Source organism: Agelaius phoeniceus, chromosome 3, assembly GCF_051311805.1.
Source record: "Agelaius phoeniceus isolate bAgePho1 chromosome 3, bAgePho1.hap1, whole genome shotgun sequence".
NCBI classification, from domain to species: Eukaryota; Metazoa; Chordata; class Aves; order Passeriformes; family Icteridae; genus Agelaius; species Agelaius phoeniceus.
In genome coordinates, this window is record NC_135267.1 from 30,746,850 (window position 1) to 30,760,176 (window position 13,327).

Genomic DNA, 13,327 nt, shown 5'->3' on the forward strand with positions numbered 1-13,327 from the left:
TCCTAATCTTTACTGTTTCCTCCTTAAGTCCTAGCTAACAGTTTCCTGTTCAAGATGTTCTAAAACACCCCCCAGAAGTCATCATTGGGTCACTTATCCTTCTGTCCTCTGCAGATTACAAGAGTACCCCTAACACCTCTATTTGTCATCAAAGTCCTGCTCAACCTGCTGAGGCCACCTAATCCCATCCCCTCACTTAGGAGAGTGCCACTAACCCAAAACCTCCTCAACTTCTTGTGCAAACTAACTGTTCTTGCCCACACTTCATCAAGAGTAAAGTTTAAGAGCAGAATGGGGGAAAATAATTGCAGGAAAACATCTGTTACTTTAACCTTACCACAAGTAACAAGATGTGCTAAAAAAACCCCAAACCCAAAGAAACTAAAAAGGATGACTTTTTAAAAGTCCTTTGATTCCAACCCCCCAATTTAAATTTGTGCTTTTCCTTATCTTCTAGTCAACCTTAACAGACATATATCAAAAATGTAGAAAGAAATTTAAGTTTTCTTGTACTGCAATCAAAAAGCACTACATAAGGTTTGTTAAGAGATTTCAGAAGATGGAAAAGGATGTCTACATCTCCTTATCTTTTCCCAACTTAGGCCTTTCTAACAGAAGACTTGGAAAACCATGAGCTATTTAGAACATGTTTTAATGAAAGGAATATTAATGCAAGCTAATCCAATAGCTGAAATAACACATTAACTAGTGATAAGGGAAGGGCATTAACTAATGATAACAGAAAGACTTATTTCCTCATCTTCAGCAATCTAATACTTAGCCTTCTATTTCCTTTTATATTAATGGTGTATTTGTTAAAGGAGTAGGATACTTTATAAATAAGAGACAGCTAACATTATTTAGGTTTTTTTTCTCTGAATTCCATTGTTTTATATACTTTTGGAAAGTTTATGGAAAGTTCATGGAAAGTTTATAGTGTCTGAAGTAGCAGGGTGACTTCACATATGGCACTGGGGGATTGGAAGCATTCCCACTGCAATGTGTGCCACAGCACCTCACACCACTCAGTCAAAATCTTTCACTTTGGGTAGCACTCAGCCCATCCTTTGTTGCCACTGAGATCAGATGCTGATGAGCACCCAGGATGGTTTGGGGTATGTCTCCTGAAGTCTCTTGGCACTGCTGCATGATGAGTATTGCTGTGAGCTGGATTTACAGTACACAGTACTGCACCAGGACTTACACAAAAACTGCATGTTTTGCAGAAGACAAATTGTTTTGTTGTTTGGTGAAAAGGTATGTATGGTAACAATGCTGTTTTACTTTTAGGACAGCTTGAAATGCCAGAATTAGAAAATGGCACGGTTTAACATCTTATAGCTAGTCCAGGGTCAAAACAACACAAAAAATCACAAAATCACAGCATCGAGTAGGTTGGAAAAAGCCTCTGAGATCATCAAGTTCACCCTATGACTTAACACCACCTTGTCAACTAGATCACAGAACCGAGTGCCATGTCCAGTCTTTCCTCAAACACCTCCAGGGACAGTGACTCCACCACCTCCCTCAGCAGCCCATTCCAATGCCCAATCACCCTTTCTGTGAAGAATTTCTTCCTAATGACCAATGTAAACCTCCCCTTGTGCAGCTTAAGACTGTGTCCTCTTGTCCTGTCACTTGCTGTCTGCAAGAAGAGCCTGACCCCTGCCTGGATACAATCTCCTTTCAGGCAGCTGTAGAGAGTGATAAGGTCTCCTCTGAGCCTCCTCTTCTCCAGGCTAAACAACACCAGCTCCCTCAGCAGCTCCTCACAGGACTGATGTTCCAGACCCTTCATCAGTCTTGTTGCCCTTGTTTGGACATGTTCCAGCACCTCAATGTCCTTCTTGAAAAGAGGGGCCCAAAACTGGGTACAGGAATTAAAGTGTGGCATCACCAGTGCCAATGTGGTTTAACCCACTACAGCCGAGTACAGAGTAGAAGCTAGAAGCCCCCTTCTTCCTAAATATTCTAATTCATGAGCAGAAATACTTGACAGCCAAGACATCCCCAGGAGAAAAATGGACTATATAACTCCTGAGAAAGGAATCTCTCAGTTACACTGGTTTCCTTTTGTATTTTACTGTCTGCATTTTCTAATAAGTGATTGACATCACATACTTTATCCTAAACCTTATACTGTATAACAGTATGATTGTGATGCCAGCATACACTTGCCAAGGTCATTCCTTGATCTACTCACATTCAATATAGTGATCACTCCCCAGAGTACCTCTTCTCTGTCAAATGTTCAGTCACCAGTGCACCCTGGGTCAAGGAGGCACTGAAAATGAATTAATGTTTTCTGAGGCCTCTAAAAGTTGTAGCAAGAAGGTCACCTTCTGACTCTGAATGGGTTTATCAGGTTTATTCAGGGAGCATCCAATATAAAGAAAGTCCATGTTCCATCAAATTAATTTTTGGAATTGCCATATTCTAAAATCATACCTTTTTATTTTCATGATCATGCCTGCATTCGTGCAAAACTGTGAGAGTGAATGGGAACATTAAAGAAAGTACAATCACTTCTGTTCAAATCAGTATATGCAATTCAGAAGTATCTTTCTGGGACAAAAAGATAAAATTTGTAAAAGAATTCATCTTGGGTGCCTAAAAGGGAGGTGCATTAGAATTATCAAAGTAGCAGCAGTTATCAAAACCTATTTTATTGAGAGATTTGCATTTCAATGGATATTCATTTCTCTATCTGGACCTATCTTAACTATGTCTTCCTAGATACATGAAATAACTCATTGACCAGAATCTAATGATTATAGCTTAGGCAGCAGTGCCATTGTGTAGCAGCTGTGAGTCACCCTGCATCTCCATGGAGCCCTGCTGGAGTCAATGGAGCTCTGCAGAGGCACCCAGATGTGCCTGCATGCAGCCCATTGGAGAACTCAGAGTGGTGGCATTAACTCTGATTCTCCCTTTCAAATAGCACATTTAGTGTGGCTCTTTGGAAAACCAAAAGTGCACATAAATCTCATAAATTCATCTGTAGCAAAGAATTCCTTTTCTAATATTTGCAGTCTGAAGCTTCTCTTTGATCAGTGGTAGATATGAGAATTTGGGCCAAATGAAATAGTTTAGGTGCCTAGATAGTTCATCATTGACCCATGCCTTTTAAAAAGTGTGCCTGAAAGATATTGAATATTATTACAGGAATATGTTAGGAAAGAGGTGGAGACTGCTGTTTCTACCCTTATGAAATGCCTACTAATCACTCACAGGTAGAAATGAACTCTTACTGTCAGTAAGTGTTTAGGGATTTGGTACAACATAAACCAGAAGAGAATGAGAGAAAATCATCAGAATCATTAAACAGTCTGGTGGTTTGATCACTCCTTGCAAAGATAGAGAGGATGGAGGCTCAACCAAGCCTGTATTTCAAATCACTCAAAATGTTCCTGTAATAAAAAAAGCAGGCTACAAGAAATCTAAACTCTACACTTTCAAAAAGGTGACAGATTTACACATATAGCTAATCTATAGCTAATCCTAAAAGTCTTGTCCCCATGTAGTAGCAGCAACAAGCTGGTCAGCATCAACAAAATTCAGGCAAATGCTATGGCAAAAACTCAAAGGGCATTTACAGCAGTTCAGCATCATGTAGCAGTTCAGTAGATGGGTCTATGGATCTAAGCAGAACTCAAATATTGGATATGTGTTCCTAAATCTATTTGTGGAATTGAAATATTCATTGATTTCCTCAGGAAGCTATCTCACTTTTTCTTTTTGCTTTTGCTGCATATACATGTACACATGCAAAAAGACTAATGTGGTAGAATAAATGTAGACTATGGCCTATCAGGACTCATTAAAGCATCTGAACATGAGCTTAATTTAAGCATACATGTAAGTCCATTAAAACCAGTAGATCTAAAGAAAATAAATTACCTTCATGCTGAACTTGAAGACAAGTTGAAGATATTAATGAGAATGTAATTTCTGGAGAAACAATTGAGTAGAATTGGGAAAAGAATTGTGTGTGTGTATATATATATATATATACACACATACATACCCACACACACAAAATTTCTGGTTTTTTAACTAAAAGAATCTTAGTTTTCAAATCCTTGCCTGAAGAAATGTTTCTGTACACATCCTTTATAGTTCTATTTCATTTTTATTGAAAATTAAACAAATGGGAAAACCAGCTTTTGATTCTTTTCAAAGAAAAGTAAAACTCACAAATTTGTTGGAAGCAGAAAGAAATAGGCACCAAAAACCAGAAGCATATTTTCCCTTGGATGTCACTATTTGTGCTTGTTATATTGACCTGAATCTTACTGCATTTTCACTACAATCCATCATGTAATTGCATTTTTCTGAGAAAATCCTGCTTTATTCCTGAAAAGACTCTGGACTTTGTGTAGAGCCTTAGGATCCCCCTTCCATCCCTAATCCAGGGTAATACATTTCAGCCCTACAACATAAAGCTGGTATTTACTAAAATGAGATAGGACATCTGGGCTCAGTGACTCCCTGTGTTTCACACTATGCTACTTCTCAGAGAACAAGATGCCTAACACTGCTTAAGAGCATTTGCTATTATTCTGCAAAGGAAGAAAAGATGGGGATCTCTTTTGACCCCACAAAAGATGTTTCCTAGGTAGCCAGATGACTGTCTGCCCTTCATCAGCATTCCCTCTTAACCCTGCAGCCTAATCTAACCCAGATCTTACTGACTGCAGCAGAGTATCACCATGCCAGTGGCCCTCTGATTACATTATTACTTGATAAGGCTTTGTAATTAGCCCTCAAACTCTCCTCAGTAAATCTCCAATTTCACCCCTCAGAGACTTTGAGTAGATGCTACTGCACTATAGGGCCTCAGAAAGCTACTAATGAAGTGTGTAATGATGCTTTTTAGACTCAGAAGATTGAGGGGAAAAAAACCCCAAAGATAAATAAAAAGCATATAAAAGATGAGGGTTCCTTTTCTAGTGATTTTCCTCATCTCTTCTATTACAAATATTTCTCAGGAGTGGCTTCAAAACCATTCCTAATTTAAAATGTAGAAGCTCTAATGGCAAATTGAAGTTTACCTTAAAAATTAAAAAAGGCTTGGATCACTGGTGCACAGCAATGGATAATGTTGAAAGAGGACACTAATTTCTCTAGAAAGGAAGGTGTGCTTTAACTCTCAATCTGTGACATTTTTGCAGCACACCCACTCCCCCACATGTGCACACTTACCCACAGCATTTTCTGTGTACATTTGCCAAGGGCTGTGTCTTAGGAGCAAAACCCACAAATTTGTTTGGCACTAAAGAATAGTGGAGTCTGCACTGTCATGGGCAGAGATGGATGAAAACCCACAGGGCTGGTCTTATGCATTGCTTCCAAACTTCTCTTTTGGCTTTTTGGCTTTCCCTTTCTAATGTTCTAAGCATGTTATGGTTACCACAAATGGTTGCAAATGGAAAGAATTTTTTTTTTTTAAATGGAGATTTCCCATGTGTCTTAGAGGAGTCTGTGCTATTCCATGATTCCTGCTGAGCCAGGGGGTCTGGAAGCTAAGTGCTGTCAGATCTGGTTGAGGTTTAATCTCCTTGCTGTCTGCTTTGGCAACATTTTTGTTGCCATAATAAAGTCTGCAGAACAGAATGTGGACATGCCTTGGATAACAGTCCAGATAAGCATTAAGTTAGTGTGGCTGTGGATAGATGCAATCTCTCACTCTGGAAAGAGGGAGAGCAGTGAAAGATCATTCTTTTGCTCTGGTTTACTATGAGCCCAGAAAACACGTCAGCCATTTCAGGTTTTAAATATATTAACTTACAATACTGAATGAAGTGTTTTGTGTTGAGTGCTGATTCACCAGGCAGTGAGTAAGAGTGGCTGAAATATGGACATGCATCATGCTCTTCATGTGTGCTATGGGTGTAAACAACCCACAAAACAAAGATGGTAAACATCTGAGGGAGGCACAGATGCTCTCTCTCTGTGAGTGTGATTCATAATTTAAGATACTCATTCCATACAGTGGCCAAAATCTGGCAGAGTATCAAGAGAAAAACTTAATCTCGGGTTGTCAAGACAACTTGAAGTATCACTGGTATTGTACTGTTGTAGTTTGCCAAATAATTTGTACTATGGCAGATTCCCTTCTACATTTTTGTACTACCTCTGTGCTCACACGTCTTTCTGCCTGCCCACCCATCAGCTTAAGGTGTCTGGACTACCAGAAACAGAAATGTCTGCCATTAGAGGTTTACAAAATAAAAGCACACATCGCTGTCACTGAATTTATTTTACTGTAGCTTAACCTATTTAATTTTCATAGTTTCCTGTGAGTCACTTCAGAGCATAATGGAAAACTTCAGCACAGCATGACTCTTCATTTGTGTGAGTGATACCAGTATGATCTTCAAATAGAGTGTATTTACTTTGAGCTAAATGCTATTGTTATCACTTTTGACTAAATGGTGAGATGGTTTTCATAACACTTCAAAAAGGAGATACTGAAAATGGAATTTGCTATTTCTACAGTGTTATTCTGTTCATTTACATAATCAGTATATTAAGTACTTTTTTTCCTGAAAATTAAAAGCATCAAATAACTGTATTAGATTTAGTTTTTCAGAATTACTCTCCTATTCCAGAGTACAAAATTCTTGTTTTATTTTCAACTTTGCTTTCTGGATCCCAGTGTCTCTGATGCTTCCATCTCAGCTTTGCTTGGTTTTGTCATAAATACAGAAAAATGACATTTACTAGGTTGGAAGGATACCCCTACAAATCATGTAGGTCAATCTCTTTTCCAGGATTGCACAAAACTTATTTAGGATAGTGACAGAAAGTCCCTTTGTTTCAGCTATCCATTCCATAAACTGTTCATTTGATTAATGATATTTAATGTAAATGAAAATATATAGCATACCTTGTACAAACTACTGCCTTCCAACACAGTTTAACTTCATCTTCAGTAGCATCACAGCACAGCAGAAAACAATGGACTGAATAGAAGGGCTTGCATTTCACTACTAGCATACCAAAACTGACATCTGAACATTTTTGTATTATCACAGTGAACAATAATTAAAAAAAAAAAACAAATATTTTTTTCCCCAGGGCTACTGGGAGTCAACATAATTTCCACATTAAATAGGACTTCTGGCACCATTCCAAGGAAACAGAGAGTTGAAAGGAAGTAGGTTCAGGTATGTGTCCTGTCTCCACCACAGCAAGTCTGATTGCATTATAATTTGCTCAAATGCAATTTCCTAATAATACCAATAAATGACACTGTCTTCAACTTGATGTTATTGGACTAAATAGTGCAACATACTATTTAGTTTTTTGAAATGTAAAGAAAGAATTTAAACTCATTTCTCTTCAGTGAGTAATCTAGATATTTAGCTGCATTTAATTTTTGAAAAGTCCAGAAAAAATTGAGCCCCTTTATGCTATAGCTATGCTCAGAAATAAGCCAGGTCCATTCCTTGATCCTTTGGCCAAGCTTTCCTATCCTACAGAGAGAGTGGCTGCATCCAACAGAGCTGGTCCCTGAACCATGTCTTGGCACTATGCAGAGGTGAGACAGGTGGCCCAGGTTGGAGGTGGGCTGGGGATGCTGCTGGCTGTGCTCTCTCTCTGCCAGAGGTGGAGATCAGATGGCTGTGGTTGGGTCTATGACCTGCTTCTGTCAGATTTATAAACCAGCAGTGGCAGACTATGAACTTCCCTTTTTATTTTTTCCCCAACTTGGAGTAAAATATACTCCTTTCCAAAAGCAACTGAAAAGATATTATTTCAGAATTCTAAGGCTTCTATTGTTTCCTTTACATTTACCTATTTGTATTTATTTATTTGGATGCAAAAATACATTTTTATTGTTTAGAAACTTTTAATATTCAATTTGCTGGATCTTTGAGCAACGCAAACTAGTAAATTAGGGCTTACTTTTGTCAAAGCATAAACAGAACTTAAATGGGGAAAAACATCCCTGCAAAGATGCCTAATAATACTCAGAGGAGAAAAGCACACATGTCAAATGTCTGTTGAAGTTTAAGTGAAGGCTGTTCTAATTTTCATTTAATCATAATCAGGATAGTGAAGGAAAAGTAGGCTTTTCCTTATGAAATCCATCTACTTTTGTTTTGCAGCCAATAAATGTTTTTATACTGCCAAAACTATCAATATTCAGCTTTTATTACTGTGGTCTGGCAGACCCCAATTCTGAGCTACCCTGTCACCCCAGCAGAGGAGTAAGAGAATTAAACCCCCATTTTGTTTGTGTGCACTAGCTCCCTCCATCTGGGTAAACAAGCTAAAAAACCTAATGCAGCTGACATCTTGAATTATGTAGTTTCTCATAACACATGCCAGAAATGCTGTTCAGCCCTGTTATACATGCAGGAATGCTGTTCAAAGCCCTGGCTTCTGGTTCAGCAGCATGATCAGTGGTACAAATGGTGCCCAGCATGCAGTGGGGATTACTGAGCTATGCTGTGGGAGGAAGGAAGGCTCCATAACCATTATCCACTGCTACATCCTTCCCAGACATCTTCCAGACAGAAAAGGCAACCACAGGGACACGGGAGACAGATATACTGGGAGGAGCTGGCTTGTGGTGAAAACCCAAGTCTAGCATCAGCACTTGGTATTTCTGTGCAAGAAGAAATTTTCTGTCTGCCTTTAGGATTGCTGAAATCTATAGATTTTTGCAAGAAAGACTTACAAGAACCAGCATAATTGTCACACTTCTGTTGATGTCCACTGGAAAAACCTGTGAATGTTAGGCTGGCAGATTCAAGGTGTTGCCCTTCAGTTTCAAGAAACACTGAGGACTTAAAAGATATCTGTCAGCAGGGGCAGCCTGGCTGCTCAATTATTCTTAGTCCAGTGCTAGTGAAAAATTTTCAACAGAACCCCTAATAGTATTTTACAGTATTACAAAAAGCTTCCTCGTTTTCTGACTCATTAGTGGTAACTATGACATGAAATCCTCTGGGGCCATGAACAAGCACAGCTGTCAAGCCCAGTACATGCATCAGCAGTGCACCCGTGCTTTAATCAATTAAATTCTGAGTGGTGTATTTGCAACACATGAAAAAATGACAGGAGACACAACATTTGGTATTGGCCTACTAACAACCACCTGTCTTCATGATTTAACAAATCAGGAATACTTTCTTTCTTGAAGTATATTCCTTATTTTAATGTAAGTTTAGTTATGTTTAATTGCTGTCTGAACATGTTTATAAGCTGTGGTGGTCTAGGGTAGGCACCAAGACCTGTCATTCACTGGCAAATTTGTGCAGCTACTCAGATTCCCGTGTGGGAGGCCCAACCATAGCTGGAAACAAAGAACAGCATAGAATATATTTTATTTGGTCTAAGTTCTTGGAAAGTTAGAAGAGTGTCTAAAAAAATATTTCAGTTTGTGGCATGAATAAGATAAGAGATCCCCTCCAAAGCTGGAATGACTGCAACCAAACTGTCTCTGGGAATGATCCCTGGCCTACAACAGTGCCCAGAACTCAGCTGGGCAGTGGCTGGGCCAGTACCATATGAAGCAATGAAGTTGGAAAATCTTCTCTTCAATAATAGTGAAAGTTGGTGGCTTTCTTGCAGATTGCAATGCAAATAATTCAATTTAATTAAGCCATAAGGATTTTTGCCTATGGTTTTTGTTTTATTTTGTTTTCTGAAAAGGTGAGTCACTATGGTAAACTATACGGTATTACCTGCAGAACAATAAATAACACTTGGTCCAAGATTTCACTCCTAATTAGTTTATATCCCAGGCAAAAAGATAAATTTGCTAAGCCATGAGAAACATCCAGTCAAATTAATAGAATCTGTAGATTTTAAATCAGGCTACCACTTTGAAACCCTCCTGACAAGAATTTTTACAGTTTACTTATAAAATTATATATTGAAAAGATAAAAAGGAGAGGAAAATAAAGATCTATTGGAAAACTTCCAACATACTTCCTTGTAGTTTTAAGATTTGCTTTAGTTATTTAATAGGCCATATTGTAGGTAGTATGAATGGTAGTATGAATGAAAAATAATCCAGTCAAACAAAATCTTCCACAATGTGTTTAAATGAGTATGATGCAGTACAGCTGATACATAAAGCATTACACTGATAAAAAAGGTGTAAAATGCCCAATATATGGTACAGTTGTATATTTAATATTATATCTAGTATAGAATAGAGTATATTTTCTATTTCAGAGAAAGCAATGAAATAACAAAAATTGTAATATAAACCAATCCTTCTAGAGAAAAAAAACCCATAACTTTGAACTTTTGGCATAAAATAAGTACACATTTCCTTCAGTAAGCATAACAAACTCATTCAGAAGTAGAACGTTTATTTCATGGATGGAAGAAGATGTCAGGTTTTCATCCAGTAACCACAAGAAACTGTAACTAATATAAAATGAAGCCAAAAAAAAATCACCTTTTAAGTGATAGATTTTTTTTTCCTATGGAAGCTGACCAATGCCCATAAGACACAAAGAAAAGTTATCCAAGTCATGACAACTTCCAGAAAGGTGTAGTGAAGCTTACTTTTGATGATCTCCCAGTGGTCTTTGCCCAATGGATTTTAATAATGACTCTGGTCGAACGGATAATTTTGGCGATGTCTTGGGGCTTGTATCAGAATCTCCACTTTCTTCATCTCCCATGGCCTTAATATAGCTCCCACTCCTCATTCTTCTGCATGGGATCTCTTCATCTTTCCCACCAGCTGGGTATCCTCCCCATTCATCCTGAGGTACCTAAAGAGACCATAAAACACACACACACACAGAATGTGGTTTATTCTTTCCATATGTTTAAATACTTCCTTCCTTTATTCATTTTACAAAGATAAGTAATGAATTTTTTATTCTTCAGAAACAGATGACTTATAAAGAGATTTTCAAGAACCCTAAATGATTTTGCCATTTAACTTCAGCTTCAGAGTTGGAATTTTTCAGTTTATAAACGTTAGAACCAAGGAACAATGAAGTCATGGATTGTGAGCTGAGCTGCAATATCTATTTGTAGACATGCTCTAAACTGCAGGAAGCAGCCTAAAGCTTGCACATAGATTTTAATCTGATAACAACGAGTTAATCAGGAATCTCAGAGCTATAATTCATTGAAAGCTGAGCACTTTGGGGTTTATTACCAGCAGTCCTTATAAGGGGCTTTCAGGGAGGTGAATGATGTATTTCAGATAAACTAAGACTTGGTCTTGGCATAAATGGGTAGGATTAGGGCAAACTTCTGTGGAAAAAAAAAGAAAAAGTGGTAATTTGTCTTTTTTCTATTTAGAAACTGCAAAATGGTTGATAGAGACTGTAATATATCAGAAATTCAACCAGTTAAATAATACATGAGGTTGTAGGATTGCAGTTGCCTTTATGCAGTTCAAGTGGATTTCCAAATAGTAAGATTGGTAGTCAGATAATCCACAGCTGGTGGATGGAAATCTCTCCTCACCACAAATTACCAAAGAATTGAGCAGGAGTGGATTCTTCAATCCACACTGAAATCAGCCCTGTTTCAATGCTTATGATTTAACACAGCCTGTCTCTGCCAGTATTGCCTTTTTTTTTTTTTTTTAATATTTAATCTTCCAAGGTGCTGAGTCCTCTGGCTCTAATCCAGAAACATACTTATGCATTTAATTTGTTTTAAGGATACAGGCAACTCTCTGTAATGCATTATAAGGACTCACAGTTAAAAAGTAGGATGTGACAGAATTCATCAGTGACCAAGGCAGATGCCCTTGGCAGCATCAAATCCTTTACCAACATTATTATTCCATCTATATTAAGCAGTTTAATGTCTTTATTTACTAATATACTATAAGTCTGAAATCTCAATTAGACATATATTTAATACTTTCTGCAAAGCAGGATGTCAAATACAGATTTTCAAGTCAAACATATTTGAAATCTTCTATAGACAGAGTTCACTGTGGAGCTGAAGCAAATGCTCCCATTGGTTTCAGCATTCTTGGAGACTGGGTTTAAAGAATTAACACAATCTGCTTGCCAACTATGGCCCTTTCAAGACTGATGAATTAGCCCTGCACACCAGGTGAACAGAGCTGGGGCTTTGAGTCCTAAAAAGGGATTAAAGGAGAAAAGAAGTTTTAAAAGGGGGTGAACAAGTAAAAATAGAGATATTAAATTTAAAAGCCCAAGCTTAAGAAAGAAAAAAGAAAAAAAGATGGAAGATGAAGTCAGGTAAGAAGAGATGAAATAGATCACACATATCAGAAAAATGTTAGAGATAACTGTCAGAGAAAAAGAAAGTCATGTTCTTATACAAAATAATAGGACAGAGCATGAATCTAAGTGAAATATGGTTGCATCACACAAAGAAACAAACTTTTCACATTATTGAGCTTTGGATGGTGAAAGGAAGTATTGAAAATCTTCCCAAACTTGAAGCCTGTAAGTGTGATACATCGTTCTCATTTCTTTTCTCAGACCTAATATGTATAAGATTAATGTTGCAGGACTGTTTTTTATGATTCTATGAGACCTAAAAGATAATTTACATGTAGTCATAGTAGTCATAGCCAGTCGCTTAAAATACTAAATATATATACATTAAATTCAGCATTTAATTTTTTTAATATACAGCTGACAACTCTAACAGCTGTAAAAATCTGAATTAGAGAGCTATTTTATTACTTGATATCATACAAACATGCTCTTATTTTAAATAGTCTTTATTAAATGTATGTCAGCATAGCTAAAGCCAAAATCCAAATGCCAAAAAAGCAGTTACTGGCATCTACATAGGCCCACTACAAGGTGTACTGTTAAATTTTCACTACTAAAGCTGAATTATCATGTCTTAATATTATTTTCAAAAAAATCCCGTCATAACTTTTTCACAGAATGATTAGGCTTCAGAATGATTTAGGCTTCAAACTTCTTTCCTTCTTTTCACTTCAAAGATAATTAAATGGAAAGTTTAAAAAGACATTGATCAATAACCTTTTACTTACTCAAATGCAGAAAATTATTACTTTCTCAACTTTATTTTGTCTGAAATTCCATGTTCAAATAACTAGATAAGGGCTGGATTTAAATGAGTACAACACAGGCTTATTTGTTGATTGAAGTTGCAATCTTATTTTAAAAGATAGGAATGACTGATTTTGTACATTAAAGTATCTAAAAAATTAAACTTCTTCACTGTGATAAGGACAAACCTTACAGTTATGTGCATTACTGGTTCTGTTGATTGCATTTCTTTTGCTGTCTGTATTCATAAGTTATAGGAATTCACATACCAGCTAAAGACCAAAGCTAAAAACCCAAGAAGTCCTGCTCCACTGTGGCGTGATGTG

At 37.2% G+C, this 13,327-nt stretch overlaps 1 protein-coding gene across 27 annotated transcripts in view; it reads right to left on the minus strand.

Moving 5' to 3' along the window:
• Positions 1-13,327, minus strand: part of DLGAP2 (DLG associated protein 2) — a 458,493-nt gene that overhangs the window by 59,297 nt on the left and 385,869 nt on the right. For all 27 annotated transcript variants that reach the window (XM_077174995.1, XM_077174994.1, XM_077174996.1 and 24 more), the window contains one exon: positions 10,537-10,748. In XM_077174995.1, the coding sequence (XP_077031110.1) occupies positions 10,537-10,748 (212 nt within the window). The remainder of the gene's footprint in view (positions 1-10,536; positions 10,749-13,327) is intronic.